Source organism: Poeciliopsis prolifica, unplaced genomic scaffold (genome assembly GCF_027474105.1).
Source record: "Poeciliopsis prolifica strain line A6 unplaced genomic scaffold, Auburn_PproV2 SCAFFOLD040, whole genome shotgun sequence".
Taxonomy (NCBI): Eukaryota; Metazoa; Chordata; class Actinopteri; order Cyprinodontiformes; family Poeciliidae; genus Poeciliopsis; species Poeciliopsis prolifica.
Window position 1 is genome coordinate 3,513,496 of NW_026562415.1, and position 12,661 is coordinate 3,526,156.

At 37.8% G+C, this 12,661-nt stretch overlaps 2 protein-coding genes across 2 annotated transcripts; both read right to left on the reverse strand.

Moving 5' to 3' along the window:
- Nucleotides 1-2,476: 2,476 nt before the first annotated feature.
- On the reverse strand, nt 2,477-8,953 carry ube2nb (ubiquitin-conjugating enzyme E2Nb). Its single transcript, XM_055054729.1, has 4 exons — nt 8,843-8,953; nt 6,950-7,196; nt 5,959-6,099; nt 2,477-4,196 (listed from the first exon to the last, which is right to left on the reverse strand). The coding sequence occupies exons 1-4, from the start codon at nt 8,870-8,872 to the stop codon at nt 4,153-4,155; spliced, it is 462 nt and encodes a 153-aa protein (XP_054910704.1). The 5' UTR covers nt 8,873-8,953; the 3' UTR covers nt 2,477-4,152.
- Nucleotides 8,954-10,420: 1,467 nt separating this feature from the next.
- mrpl42 (mitochondrial ribosomal protein L42) lies at nt 10,421-12,646 on the reverse strand. Its single transcript, XM_055054730.1, has 5 exons — nt 12,536-12,646; nt 12,179-12,242; nt 11,609-11,693; nt 11,243-11,406; nt 10,421-10,529 (listed from the first exon to the last, which is right to left on the reverse strand). Exons 1-5 carry the CDS (start codon nt 12,612-12,614, stop codon nt 10,484-10,486), a joined length of 438 nt encoding a protein of 145 aa, XP_054910705.1. The 5' UTR covers nt 12,615-12,646; the 3' UTR covers nt 10,421-10,483.
- Between the last annotated feature and the right edge of the window lie 15 nt (nt 12,647-12,661).

A 12,661-nucleotide genomic window follows, 5' to 3' on the forward strand; every position in this document is an offset into this window, starting at 1 on the left:
CCAGAGTTTTTAACGGGATTTTAAGTTTATAAATTTTAAGGTTTTCGGAACCTTTTCAGGTGGAACAAGCCCACAGCATCACAGATATTCCACCTTACTTAACAGTATCCATGAGGAGAGTTTTTCTCCTTTGTATTTGGCCAAAGATGATTTTTTAAAAAAATAGGATGTTTTCCCTGTTAATATTTTTGAATCTCCCTGACCTGACCTACAAGGAAATCTGTTTTATCGATTAAATTATTTTTAAATTTGATGCATTTGATAGGATGGATTAGTAGGATTTCACGGAAAATTCTCTTTTTCTAAATCGATCAGCTTCATTGTATAACCTCTGCTTAGAACTAAAATAATTCAACTAAATACTAGCATTTGAAGTTGACCTATTTCTGTTTTGACTAAAAAAAAAAAAGAAAATCAATCAAAACACAGTTGACACAGTTGTATTACACGTACATGTAATACAAAAACATGTTCGTGTGGTCAGTAATTACATGTTTTCCGTTTATAGTTTTCCAGATATATCTAAGGTCGTCGTGCGTCAGAGACTGACTAACTGTAGGAAATATCACTTTGCTTAGCTGTGGCTGACCGCCCCAACAACAAATCTGCAACAACAAAGCCCTTTGCAGAGCCAGAGGCCTCACAGGCTGGTTAATGTTTTCTCAGATTGCTGCAGATAGTGACGGGAGAATCGTTTCCTGCACTTCCACCCAAAGATCGAGCCTCAATGACTCATTGTTGCCATATAAACCAAAGTATGACCATAAAACACTGAGCTGCTTTCAAACAGAGGACTGGTCACCAGAAAAGTCACCCTTCACAGAGGAATAGATTTAAGCTCCAAAAATAGAAAGACTTCACTTTACTCAGATCATGTGTAAAAGTCTAAACTGAAGGAATAAATGGCCATTTTAATAACTCACCTTGTTTGGATACTTTTTGATGAGCAGTGATTGATTTGAGGGTTTTTTTTTTCTGCCTGCAGTGCCCCCTGGTGGCCTCAGGAAGAAATAACCCGTAAGGATTACAACAAATATCCATTTTCCTGCTTGTAGGTCTTGAAAAGATAAGCTTGAAGCTCGATATATTCCAAATCAGTGTTATTTGCTTAATATTTCACTGGATATAGTTCATAGAAGATGAACAGTAGACTTACATAAAAATTTAAAAAATTAGTCTTACCTGACCAGAATACATGTTTGTTGCATTCCCGTCATGGTTTGTGGCCGAGCTGGACTTCCTTTTCAAGTTCACGTCCAACACTTGTGCTGTTCAGATTCCTCCACCAGAGCTGGGTTTTGTTGCGCCGCTGTCATGTTTTCCATTTTAAAAGACGAGCTGCTCTGTTAAATGTTCACAGCTTGAAGTATTGTTTGAAACTGTAACGTTGCTCTGAACGTCTCCACAACTTCATTCCTGACATGTCTGCTGCCTTCCCAATGTTCCACATTGGGTCGCCACAAAACAGGCGGATTATAATGAGATTAAATTACACTCTGTCTTAGGTGACCTCTGAGGTAATTGATGACACTGGTCTTTATTTAAGGGAATCGCAATAAATAAATCTGAATTCAAATGGACAGAATTTTGAAATATTTGTTAAAAAATGTTAAAAGCCATGCATCGTTTTTTTTCTGCTTCAGGGTTAAGCCTTACTTCGTCTTGGTTAAACTCATATTTCGATGAAACACACTCATCTCTGTGGATGACAAAATATAAACATATCACAGGTTTTATTTGTCCAACCTACAGCAAATTATTTCATTCTTGAAATTAGTTTTACTACATTTTCTGGGGCAGAATTACTCTCAAGAGTAATTTAACATTGATTAAGCTTGTTTGTTTTTGAATACATCAAGTCACTTTGATGAATTCACAAATGAATGTGGAATAATTTTGTTATTTCAGTGTTTCAGTTATCAAGACAACAATATGCAGTTTAGCTGAATGAGTTTAAAGGTCATTAGAACCAGAAAACCTGGGGTCACTTTGAAACTAATGGTAAATGTGTTAACGGCTCCCCCTTGTGGACACAATTGGTCAGCAACTCCAGCAGAAATTAGGTCAAATGGTGCACACCATTAACAAGTTAAACCAGAACAATTTAGCAGTTTCTCTTGATTCAACAAAACCTGAAACTTGTAACAACCGCTGCAGTCTGAACGTTACTCAGCATATTCACGACGAGCATTTGTTCTGACCCGCTGCAGACATGATTCACAGCCAGACAGACGCATGCCTCTCGTATCACGCCTGTGGAATTTTTGCCTACAAAGTTCATTAAGGTGTGATAAGATTAGTAATTATGTTTTACAGAAAACGCCTGAGTTTTGCAAAATATGCGATGAGGGTGAATAATTTCAGGTGCAACTCTATGGGGGCTTTTCCAATCGCTAATCTTTTAAGTGTGATCGAATGATTTGCTGCATACCTTCAAAATAAAATAAAAAAAATAAAAAAAAAGAGGAGACTCCTCTTACTTACTCAACTCAGTTTATTTACAGCATGTTTGAAGAGCCATGTAAGCAAACGTACTCAAATCATCGACAGAATTGCTTCTTCTTCTTTTATTTTTTTTTCCAGTACACATGGGGAGCTGGTTTATCAGTTTGATCTCAAATTATTTCCATCTAGCTGCTCCAACCACTTCCTGCCATAAACTCCTATTGGAAAACAATAAATTAAAGATTTATGGCCATCCTTTAGGGTTTAAGCTAGAGAAAACATAGCAGTTAGTAACTGGATGACAAATCTACGCAACAACTAGAGGACAATAACCCTCCTCCCAACCCCAACAAAAATGTATTTTACAACATGTTAAGTCCTAACCCAGTTACTGAGGCAATAAGTCTGTTGAGACACAATCTGACCACAGAAATCATCATTCAGCCTCCCACACTAGATGCTGACCGCTTTCTTTCTCCCAACACAAAATCCCGTAGGAATTGAGGAAATGCTTCACTTTGTAACATCGCCTTTCTTTCTGCCACCAAGCTGACCTTATTCCCCCCTCTGGAGTCCAGTAAATGCACTTGCATAATCATTACATTATTACAGACAGTTCAAACATAAGCGTGACTGACTCAAAAGACAGAAAATGAACACCCATATGAACCAGTTCATGTTGCTCTGATCAGCTCGGGTCTGATAAATGCCTTTATTTATTGTTCTTAAAATCAAAGACGGACAGGCAGCTAAAGCAAAAGTCATTTTCAACACTTCTAAACCTTCTTTATTTATCGACTGAGATCATTCTAGACGTGTTGGGAAATGACTTTAAGTGTGTTGATGTACTCTGCTCACCCTCCCCGAAGGGTCCAAAAATATTTCTGACACAAAAATAAAACAAAAAAAATGTTGCCTGTGGTTCTGTATTGACTTCCTTTCATTAGCCAGCTTTTGCAGATGTTCAAATACCTGGTTTGATCACAAAAACTTGAAATTGCATGGAGATAAAAATGATAAATGCGCGTGCAGATGACGTTCCGGAATAAAACAAATTTAGCAAATCATAACGTGAACTATTCTCAATTGCAGGATGATTTCTCCCACTTAGCTGAAATAATGGGAGAGAACAATTTACTGCAGGAATTTTGATCACTAATTTCTTTAGTTTTACCAACTTTTACTAAAATCTTTTTTTGACCTCAAAATCTTCTTGACATAAAATTCATAATCCCTCATTTCTCTACTCTTAGAGGGACAACAAATACTTTCCATCTGCTGCTTGACCAAAAAAAGAAAAAAAGGCTTAAAGATGTGTTGACAAATGATGGGTTTGTTAAAAGAAAAAAACTTTAATGAATGAATATTTTGCAAACGTACCAGTCTGTGACTAGCTCAGGACAACATGTCGCATGTACTTTAAGACATGGGGAGGGTGTTGATGGTTGTCCATGCATTTAAATAGCAACACAGAAAAAAATAATAAATCAAAAGGCTAACACACACTTAACGCGTCTTAAGAGAGGAAAATAAGTCACCCAGGGGTCTGCAGCAGTAATTCTCATCATTTCTTTCAAATATATTTGGACTTATTTCTTGTTTTTTTTTTTTTGTTTGTTTGTTTTTCTATGTGTCCGTTAAATTCAAAGGTTGACAGTATAGGAGTACATTTTGTGGATCACATTCAGACGCCTCTTCTCGGTTCATCTATACTTCAGTGTTGCTCGCGTAGAGCCTGGTCCATGTTCGGGCTGCAGGAGGGGACAAGGGGGGAAGGGAGAGAAACAGGAAACTTGTGATGTCGAGCAATGTGGTGAAACGATTTTTGAGCCGATCTGGATCATCTAGAAGTGCTTCAGAATAACGAGGATTGTTCGCAGAAAGACTTGAGACTGTAAAGTTGTTTTCTCTGTGATCCAGCAGGGACTGGACTGCAACACTCTGACTTCAAATTAAATATAAAGTGAAGCTCTTCTGAGAGAATAAAAATCTATTTAATCTTGAACGGGCAGCAGTTTTACTGCGCATCGAAGCCGAGCGAAGTTAATCTGCGCTCGTGCTGTTCAGCTCAGCAAGGCCTTCGGTAGCTCCTCTGTGGGAGCTCGTAAAAGTAACCTCCAAGATAAGATCGTAAGATTTAACGGCGCAGATGTGGTTCACTGACATTTTTAAGGACGAGAAACTGATGACGGAGCAGAGTTTTGGTAATAAACTATAATAAATGACAAAAAGAAGTTAAGAGCAAGCAAATTGAGTATTTTCCGGATATATTTGTGCATAAAATGCTGAGTTAAGGTTTTATTCTAAAATAAATCAGATGCGCTGATCAGGACTTTCCGGTTTTTGTTTCAACAATTTTCCTTTCAAATCTTTTCATGCTGATTTAAAACAAATGTGACCAAATAGATCATAAACATAAAAAGTGTGAATGCCTCCTACACATATAGTCAGGTTTGACTTTTTTTGCAGTCTATTGTGACAAGAATTTTGCGAAACTGTGATAGATCGGCAATATTTTTTTTAAGTTTTCCCAGATAGAAGTTGTCTAATCACTTTCTAGGATTCTGCCAACAGGAGTTCCTTAAAATAAAATTCTCAATCTATAATGAGGTTAGACATGTTTCCAGCTGTTTGACGTTCATCTGACTGATTAGCACGTCATCAGTGGTAACGTGCAGTCAAGTTAATGACACCGAAACTTAATCTCATAATATTGACATTTTATTTTATATTCATATTTTAGAGAGCTGTTTTTTCAGCTTTAATTTTTGCTTTGCAGTAACAATTAAAAAAAAAACAACACAAGCAATCTTGCTTTTTCTGAGACTTTGACACCAGAAGACTCCCACATTTTGATCAATAAGCACATTATTGAACTCCATGTACACTGATGCACTTTAAGGTTTAATTTAAAAAAACAAAAAACCAACAACTAATGAACTATGGTATGAGTCCTTATCATTTTATGTTGCATTTAAAATGGCTGCCTCTGCAAAACATTCAGCACATTTTTATTCTTAGAAATAAAAGGTCTGATGGATCCAGACTTTTTAGTTTTAACCACAGTAAAGTGGCTGCAGGCTATTTGTATTTTCTGCCTCTAAACAACCATCCATCATCTACACTCGCTTATCCTAACAAGGTTAGCCTATCTCCAGTGTTAGTGGGAAAAAGGCAGGTACACACTCTGGAGAATTCAGGAATTTCTTTCACCTCTCCATCTGTTGTCTGTATTTTCCATCTGATTATGTTAATGCTGTCCCTCCTACAAAGCTGCAGGCAGACTTAGCACTGGTTGGTGATTCTCCTGCAGCCTGTAAAACTATCGCCGAGCTTCGGATGTGGGTGGAATTTCAAAGATCTGGAATTCAGCTAATATTTCCAGCCATCTGTCAAAGTATTTCTCCAACTGCAAACCGGCGACAACCTGAAGGAGCTGCAATGCGGTTTGGCTGCTCTCATTCCCTTGTTTTCACATCAAATCGAATCCAAACAGATAAATCTTACACCGACCTGTCTCGATGGCATGGCTTTCATTTTTCTTCCACTGCTCTGCGACGTCGTTTGCCAGGGGGTCGTCTGGGTTGGGAGCGCTTAATAATGCCTGGATAGATAGCAACACTGTGCGGATCTGCAGGGCTGGAGACCACTTGTCTGTTGGAAGCGTGGAAAAGATGTAAAAGAGAGAACTATTGATAGTGATGCAAAATATGCAAAACAAAAAAACGGCAGATGGAATCCGGGCGATTACGACAACAACAATACGGATCCACTGGAGAGCAGAAGCTCAGGAAAATTATTCCAGGAGCCGGGAGAAGAAATGAATCAAAATGATGCATTTCAATGCAAAACAGATACAGCAACAATACGCAACGTCTTTTACTTAAGTTCTATGTGCAAGGCCAATTCAAACAATTTTTTAACCCATGTATCAAATTCCGTAAACATCATAAAATTCTATTGAAGTACATTTTAAGTCCCGTTTCCAAAAATGTAAAAGCTCATCAGGTGTGCATACTGAAAGGCTGTGATAAGTATTTTACACCTCTCCATGCTGTTTTAAATAACAGAATTAAAACGAATGTTTCTCTTTCAGCTTTTAAATTTGATTTTACTTTTACACATAGAAATTTAATATTAAAAAAAAAAGTTTTACTTCCCAATTAAACCGGATTATTTGTTGGTTAAATTAAAGGTTTTGTTTTTATGTGTAAATGTTAACATTAATCTTAAAAGTTCAAACACACATAAAGTCAGTCTTCTTTCAGACAACTAAACACAAAATAGCTTAATATAAAAAAAGCAAAGCATATTTTTTTTAATCAAACCCAATAACTTCAGATTGGCAGGTACAAATTAGTTTGTTTTTTTGTAAGAAAAAGCTAAATAAAAAAGATTTTAAAGTTGAAGATGTAAACTCAGATTGCAGTGAAATGCTTTTTTATTATTATTAGTGAACACCTGGAGCTAATTTGAAGGAAAATGAAATAAGAGACTTTCTCACCTTTCAAAATGTCTAAACATATTCTTCCCAGTTTGTCAACGTTGGGGTGATAGATTTTGGTCATGAATCGCACTTTGGGAGCTGCCATGGGATACTCTTCTGGAAGAAATAGTTCAAGTTTAAACGTGCCTCCCTCGAACGGCGAGTCCTGAGGCCCTGCGATGACCACATGGAAGTAGCGTGCGTTCCCCTCGTCGGGCGTAGCTGTGATCCCCGGGACGGGCTCTGCCATCAACCGCTGTGTCTCCTGCGTGTGATCGGGAAGACGACATGCATGCTTGTTGACTTTTATTAAAATAAACATGCAAAGTATTTTTTTCAAAGAGGCGACAGATGACAGTGTCTGCCTTTAACCGCAAACTTGCAAGACTACATTGCTGAAGTTCAGCGTGGAAACAACATGACTAATCTCTAACTGATAGCTAATTTTACTAATTGGCGTGCTTCTCTTTGTCTTAGAGTTTAAATTCTTGCATCCATCCAGCTCCATTTTCTGTCACTCAGCTCTCTTGTTTAATCAGTATTGGCTTCAAATCAAAAAGTGCCCACAGCAGCGTTTGGCTTTACGACCAGAACTGTGACCTTAAGGGCAGACAGAGACTCATTAAATCACTCTGAAATTAATATTAGGCGCTGCTGCTGTTAAACCACAGAAACAGTGGGTGTTGAATGGAAAAATAATGTGCAAACATCGTTCCACTTAGCAATAGGACGTGTTCTAAAAAATAAACAGAAATTACTTTTTTGACCTTATATTTGGTTAACAAAAATTTGATAAATAAGCAGCCTTTTTCATAAAAAAGGCTACCTAAAATTTTGTGTATTTTAGATACCCAATATTCAATTTGAATGATTTCAGAAACCAAAAGAAAAAGAAAAGGAAAGAGTTTTATGACTAACCAAGCAGGTGCAGACTTAAGCACCATCAGATGGGAGGAAACTGATTATATCTGACTCAAACAAACGCCTCTGTTGTAAAGGTGAAAAAAAAAATGCGGAACGACAGAACAACAGAAACCTGGAAGTGGTTTCACTTTGTCAACTTGACGGAGCAGGCAGAGAAAACCTGCCAAACCTGAGGCGGAAAAGGCTGATCGCGCTCACTGCCGGTGTTGAGCCGAGAAAAGCACCCCTGCTGACTGAAACACTTTCTTAAAGGAAGTGGATATTAATTAGATTGGCTGTTAATAAATTTGAGGAGCTTACTAAAGACAGGCGTGAGAATAGCCAACTTTCGTTCGTTTTTTTAATGCGCATAATGAACACTGAAATGCGCTTCCTGTGAGGGAGGGGGGTCTTAAAAGACAGGGGTGTTTTTTTTCGGCAAAACACTGAGCCAGGCCCAAAAAGAGCCTGCGGTGCGGCGAAGGGAGGAAACCGCAGAGCGACTGGACTCACAATACACCATTTTATTTTGGTTCGTCCAGTGACACAGAAGCGACGCCAGAACATTTTCTCACATTAAGGCAATTTCAACACTTCAGGACCGCACAAGGGCAGAGTTTCACAGAAACCGCCAGGCATGTGTAGGAACCAGATCGGCTACAACAGCTAGCCTAGCTTTAACAGTGAATTCATTCATATGACCACTGGGACAAATTACAACAATTGGCCCGTTAGTGGGATTAATTAGAAAGGAAATAAACAAATAAATAAAATTCCCCCGAGTTTAAGCACAAGCAGGCGATCATGGAGTACACGGAAGTGGCAAACAAAATAGTTGCAGTGAGGCGAGCTAGCTCCACAGCTAGCAAGGCAGAGGCTAACTATGCTAACGAGAGGCTACAAGCGACATAGTGTTAATTTATTCCCCGAATAACAACCGAGCGACTCCTAGAAAACTCTCACGGTGTCTTACACGCGTGCACGCACACTATTCGTTGTCAGGCGTACCTTTATAATCCTACGAGGCAAACCGGCCATCTTGTGTTAGCAGTTATATTTGTAGCCGCTGACTCGCCCTGTCTTCAGGTTGGATTGAGCGAAGTGCCGGGGCGGGGACTGATAACTCACTCCTCTGGTACATTCAGATGATGACCTAACGATGTGTGGATCCAGTAGCTACACATTCAAAAGTTCACATAGATTAATTAAAATAGAGTATTATTTAAATGCTATTTTATGTCAGTGACTATTTCACTAAGTGAAGCACTTTATATAGACTTAATTACACACAGACTGATGTTTTCCAGCCGTTTTTATTCTCTAATTAGAAATTTTCTCTAAGAGCTATGAAACACATTTGAATTCAGAATATATCACCTGGTTAAAGGTTATTTTTCAAAAGGTTATTTTGATCCGATAAACTCGAGCGAATGCATATACTAATCTCCTGAAGAGAACTTTGACTGGGCCATCCAACACATGTGCAGTGGCTCCCAGACTCAGTAATCCAGAGCTTATGTTTAAATCAAATGAATGGCTCATCGCCAGGTTTTAGCAATTTTCTCTGTCCCAGTTTCAGGTCTTTATTATCCACCAACAGGTTTTCTTTCTCTTGTCTTTTGTGCCCTCAAGGCTTTGGAACTCCCTCATTCCTTTCATTTGTTTTGAAGCACTTTCTTTTACCTTGACAGGTACTAAAGGTTTAATTACTTCTTTTTTAAGCGTCCAGATTTTGTCAGGACAAAGACTAGTTAAAGTATCATTCATCTTTCCTTTATGTCTGAACAGCTTCCCTGAACCTACAGGGAAAAAAAACCCATTCAAACAGCAGTATGGTGGCTTCTCCGTAGTGTTATACAGTGAGAATAGGTGCATCTTGGCATTTATGCAGTGTTAAGTCCTTTGTCTTTGCATTTAGGCTCAAAAGTAACATTTTTGGTCTCATCTCACCACAGCAACTTCTTCATGAATGTGTTGCAAACTGTAAACAGTGCTTTCTTGCCATTCCATAAAGGCTATTTATTCATTTTTTCATAATAGCACAAAATATACAGATGAACATGGTAAGGGAACTGCACAAAATGCTAAATGTAAATAAACATGTTTAGATTTTCAATCTTAATATACAAAACTGAAGAAAAAAAAAGTTGAGTCTCATCATCAAATTTCAAACAATTGTTTTGAATTTAGCACAAATACCGCAGGGAAAACAATCCCACATTACGCTGTTGATTTTGTTTTACTTTTTTAGTTTTAAGTGTCTATAAACTTTAGTTTGTAATATAAATATGGGATAACATTTCTCACCTTGGGAAAGAAAAAAGGAACATGTCATTTAGATAAACAGCAACACGAAAATAGCTTCTTGTAGCAATTAAGAACTCAAGTTCTCATGTTCAGACAAAGCAATACTTAAAAATGAACTGTTATAAAAAAAATATCCATGTTTATCTAACCAGCAGTGAGGAATATGCCGACAAAGGTTTAATAAAAAATATTTAGCAGAAAAAACAAATCTTAGATCTATAAACTAATATGCTAACAAGCTACTACATATAAGGGGAGGACAGGTAAAGAACAACAGACTGAATATTCACCAGTTTATTAAACAATGTTTTAACAAGTCAAACATCAGTTTATGCACGTTGATTATCTGTCCTTAGGGGGGGTTTTATTGATGCGCCTCGAGACGTACCTGTGGACAGTGAAAAAGATTGCTTGATATTAGCAAATAACAATTCCAATATCAGATAGTGAAGAAATAAAAACAAGATAGGCCTGGTCTATACAGTAGACATACAAATAGGAACAGAGCAGTATTGTTAATGTGAGAAAAGTAGAAGAAATTGTATAATCACCTTTAACTGGTGTAACACCAGTTTTAGTTTTGTCTTACACAAACTACAAAGAGCAAAAAGCATTTTCACGCTTGTCATTTTAAGCAACAGTTCAATTCAAAGTAATTGAACTGGGAAGAGAAAAAATATATATTTAGGTTTTTAGAAATGTGATGTGTATGTGTATTAAGCCCTCTTGAGTTTGTTGAGCTAACTTTAGCTGCAAATCTTTCGCAGTGGGGAAGAACTTTTATCTTTTTCTTACCCACTTCAAAAGAGTCAAAATCTCAGGGCATCTTTCCTGTCTCTCCTGTCAAAATGTAACCCCAAAAAGCACAATGCCGCCACCGTGTCTCATGGTCGAAATGACACCAGATTTCTTCCTTAAAGAATTATAAAAACCATCCATCATTTTTGTTGCAACTCACATTGTGGCACCCCTCCTTGTTTGCTTCTCTCATAAAATCCCAATAGACCACAGTGAAGTTTGGTTGAAATGTAAAAACGCCAAGGTATGAAATACATTTGTTAGATTCCACTTCTTTAAAAGTTGTTGTAAATGTATACTTACTGTCCTTTAGGATAAAAGCGGTGTTTGGTGGTGAAGAACATCTTGCTCAGCTCCTCTATAGTCGGCCCCTTTTTGCCATCCAGCACCTCTTTGCTGAGGTGGGCTTTCAAAATTTGATTGTGGGTTTCTGCTGGGTTGGTCAAAGGGTCTGGTCGCTCTATGGGCTGCAGGGGTATACACACATTAGGGTTTTTTTAATGTGCACACTCATATTGCTTATCCTATGACACATGTAGCGTGATATTGCAGTTCAAGAACAACTTCATGAGTTTAAATAGTCAAAAAAATAATGTTTCACTTCTCGATGTGGTTTCACAAGACAATCAGGCAAACGGTTTGGCCTGAGCGCAGAGCAGGTGAGCTTACCTGAGTGAGCTCATATGGAACGTCAACAGCAGGATGGTAGCACACTATGGTTTTCCCATCAGATGTAACACCTATTTCCACCTCACTAAATGATAGAAATGAAGAAGTTAATGTCCCAAGATGTAGCTCAACAATTTGGGTGTTTTGTTTTACTTCATGCAACTAAATTAAAATTTTGAATGTTATTTTTTCTACAATAATGCATATCTAAGAGGATCAAAAGATTTTAGAGTTGATCCATTTTTTCTGTAATCATCCCTCATCTGTTAAATGTTCTAACAACTAATAATTCTTACAGATAGTAAATTTAAACATTTAGATTTACATATCACAGTAAAATGTTTTGAGACAGATCAAAATAATGTTTTTCACTAATAAGTGCATAAGGTTTATGCAAAATGTTTTGATATTCACAATTAATATTGTGAATATCACAATTAATATTCACAATTAATATTGTGAATATCAACAAAACCATAAGGTTTGTGGGGAGAACTGCCAGTCTCAAAGCTTGAGGCCACCGCCGCCCAGAGTGTATTTAGACAGAGAGACACATTCAAAGTAACACACCAGTTATGGCCTTGAATTAATGAAGGGTTAACCCCGGACTTCTGTCGAAGTGGCACCAAACACGCTGCAAAGGAAAAAAAAACAGGAATACAATTCGTCATCAAGACAACATCAAGGTCCAGCGAAAGTGTCACAAAAACGACTATAAATTGACTAGAGGGGCACCTTATCCATTTCCTAAAACAAACAAGATACATAGCTATATTGAGAAGATAACTGTTATCTTTCTGGACAGACGTCAAGGTTAGCCCCACTGTTAGCCTTAGCCGCTATCGTCAGTGTTTAAGGCACTTTAAATGGGAAACTCAACTATTATAAAACTGTTCTGGGTTCGCTCTGAGTGAAAACAATACTTACTTTGCACATTTCTCAGCGTGGCACCGTGTAAAAGCCGAGATGCTGAGCTGTGCAGCTTGCACAAGTGACCCGACGCCATGCCCGGTTATTGTGGAGTGTGCGTCAAAATAATGGTTCCGACCAAGC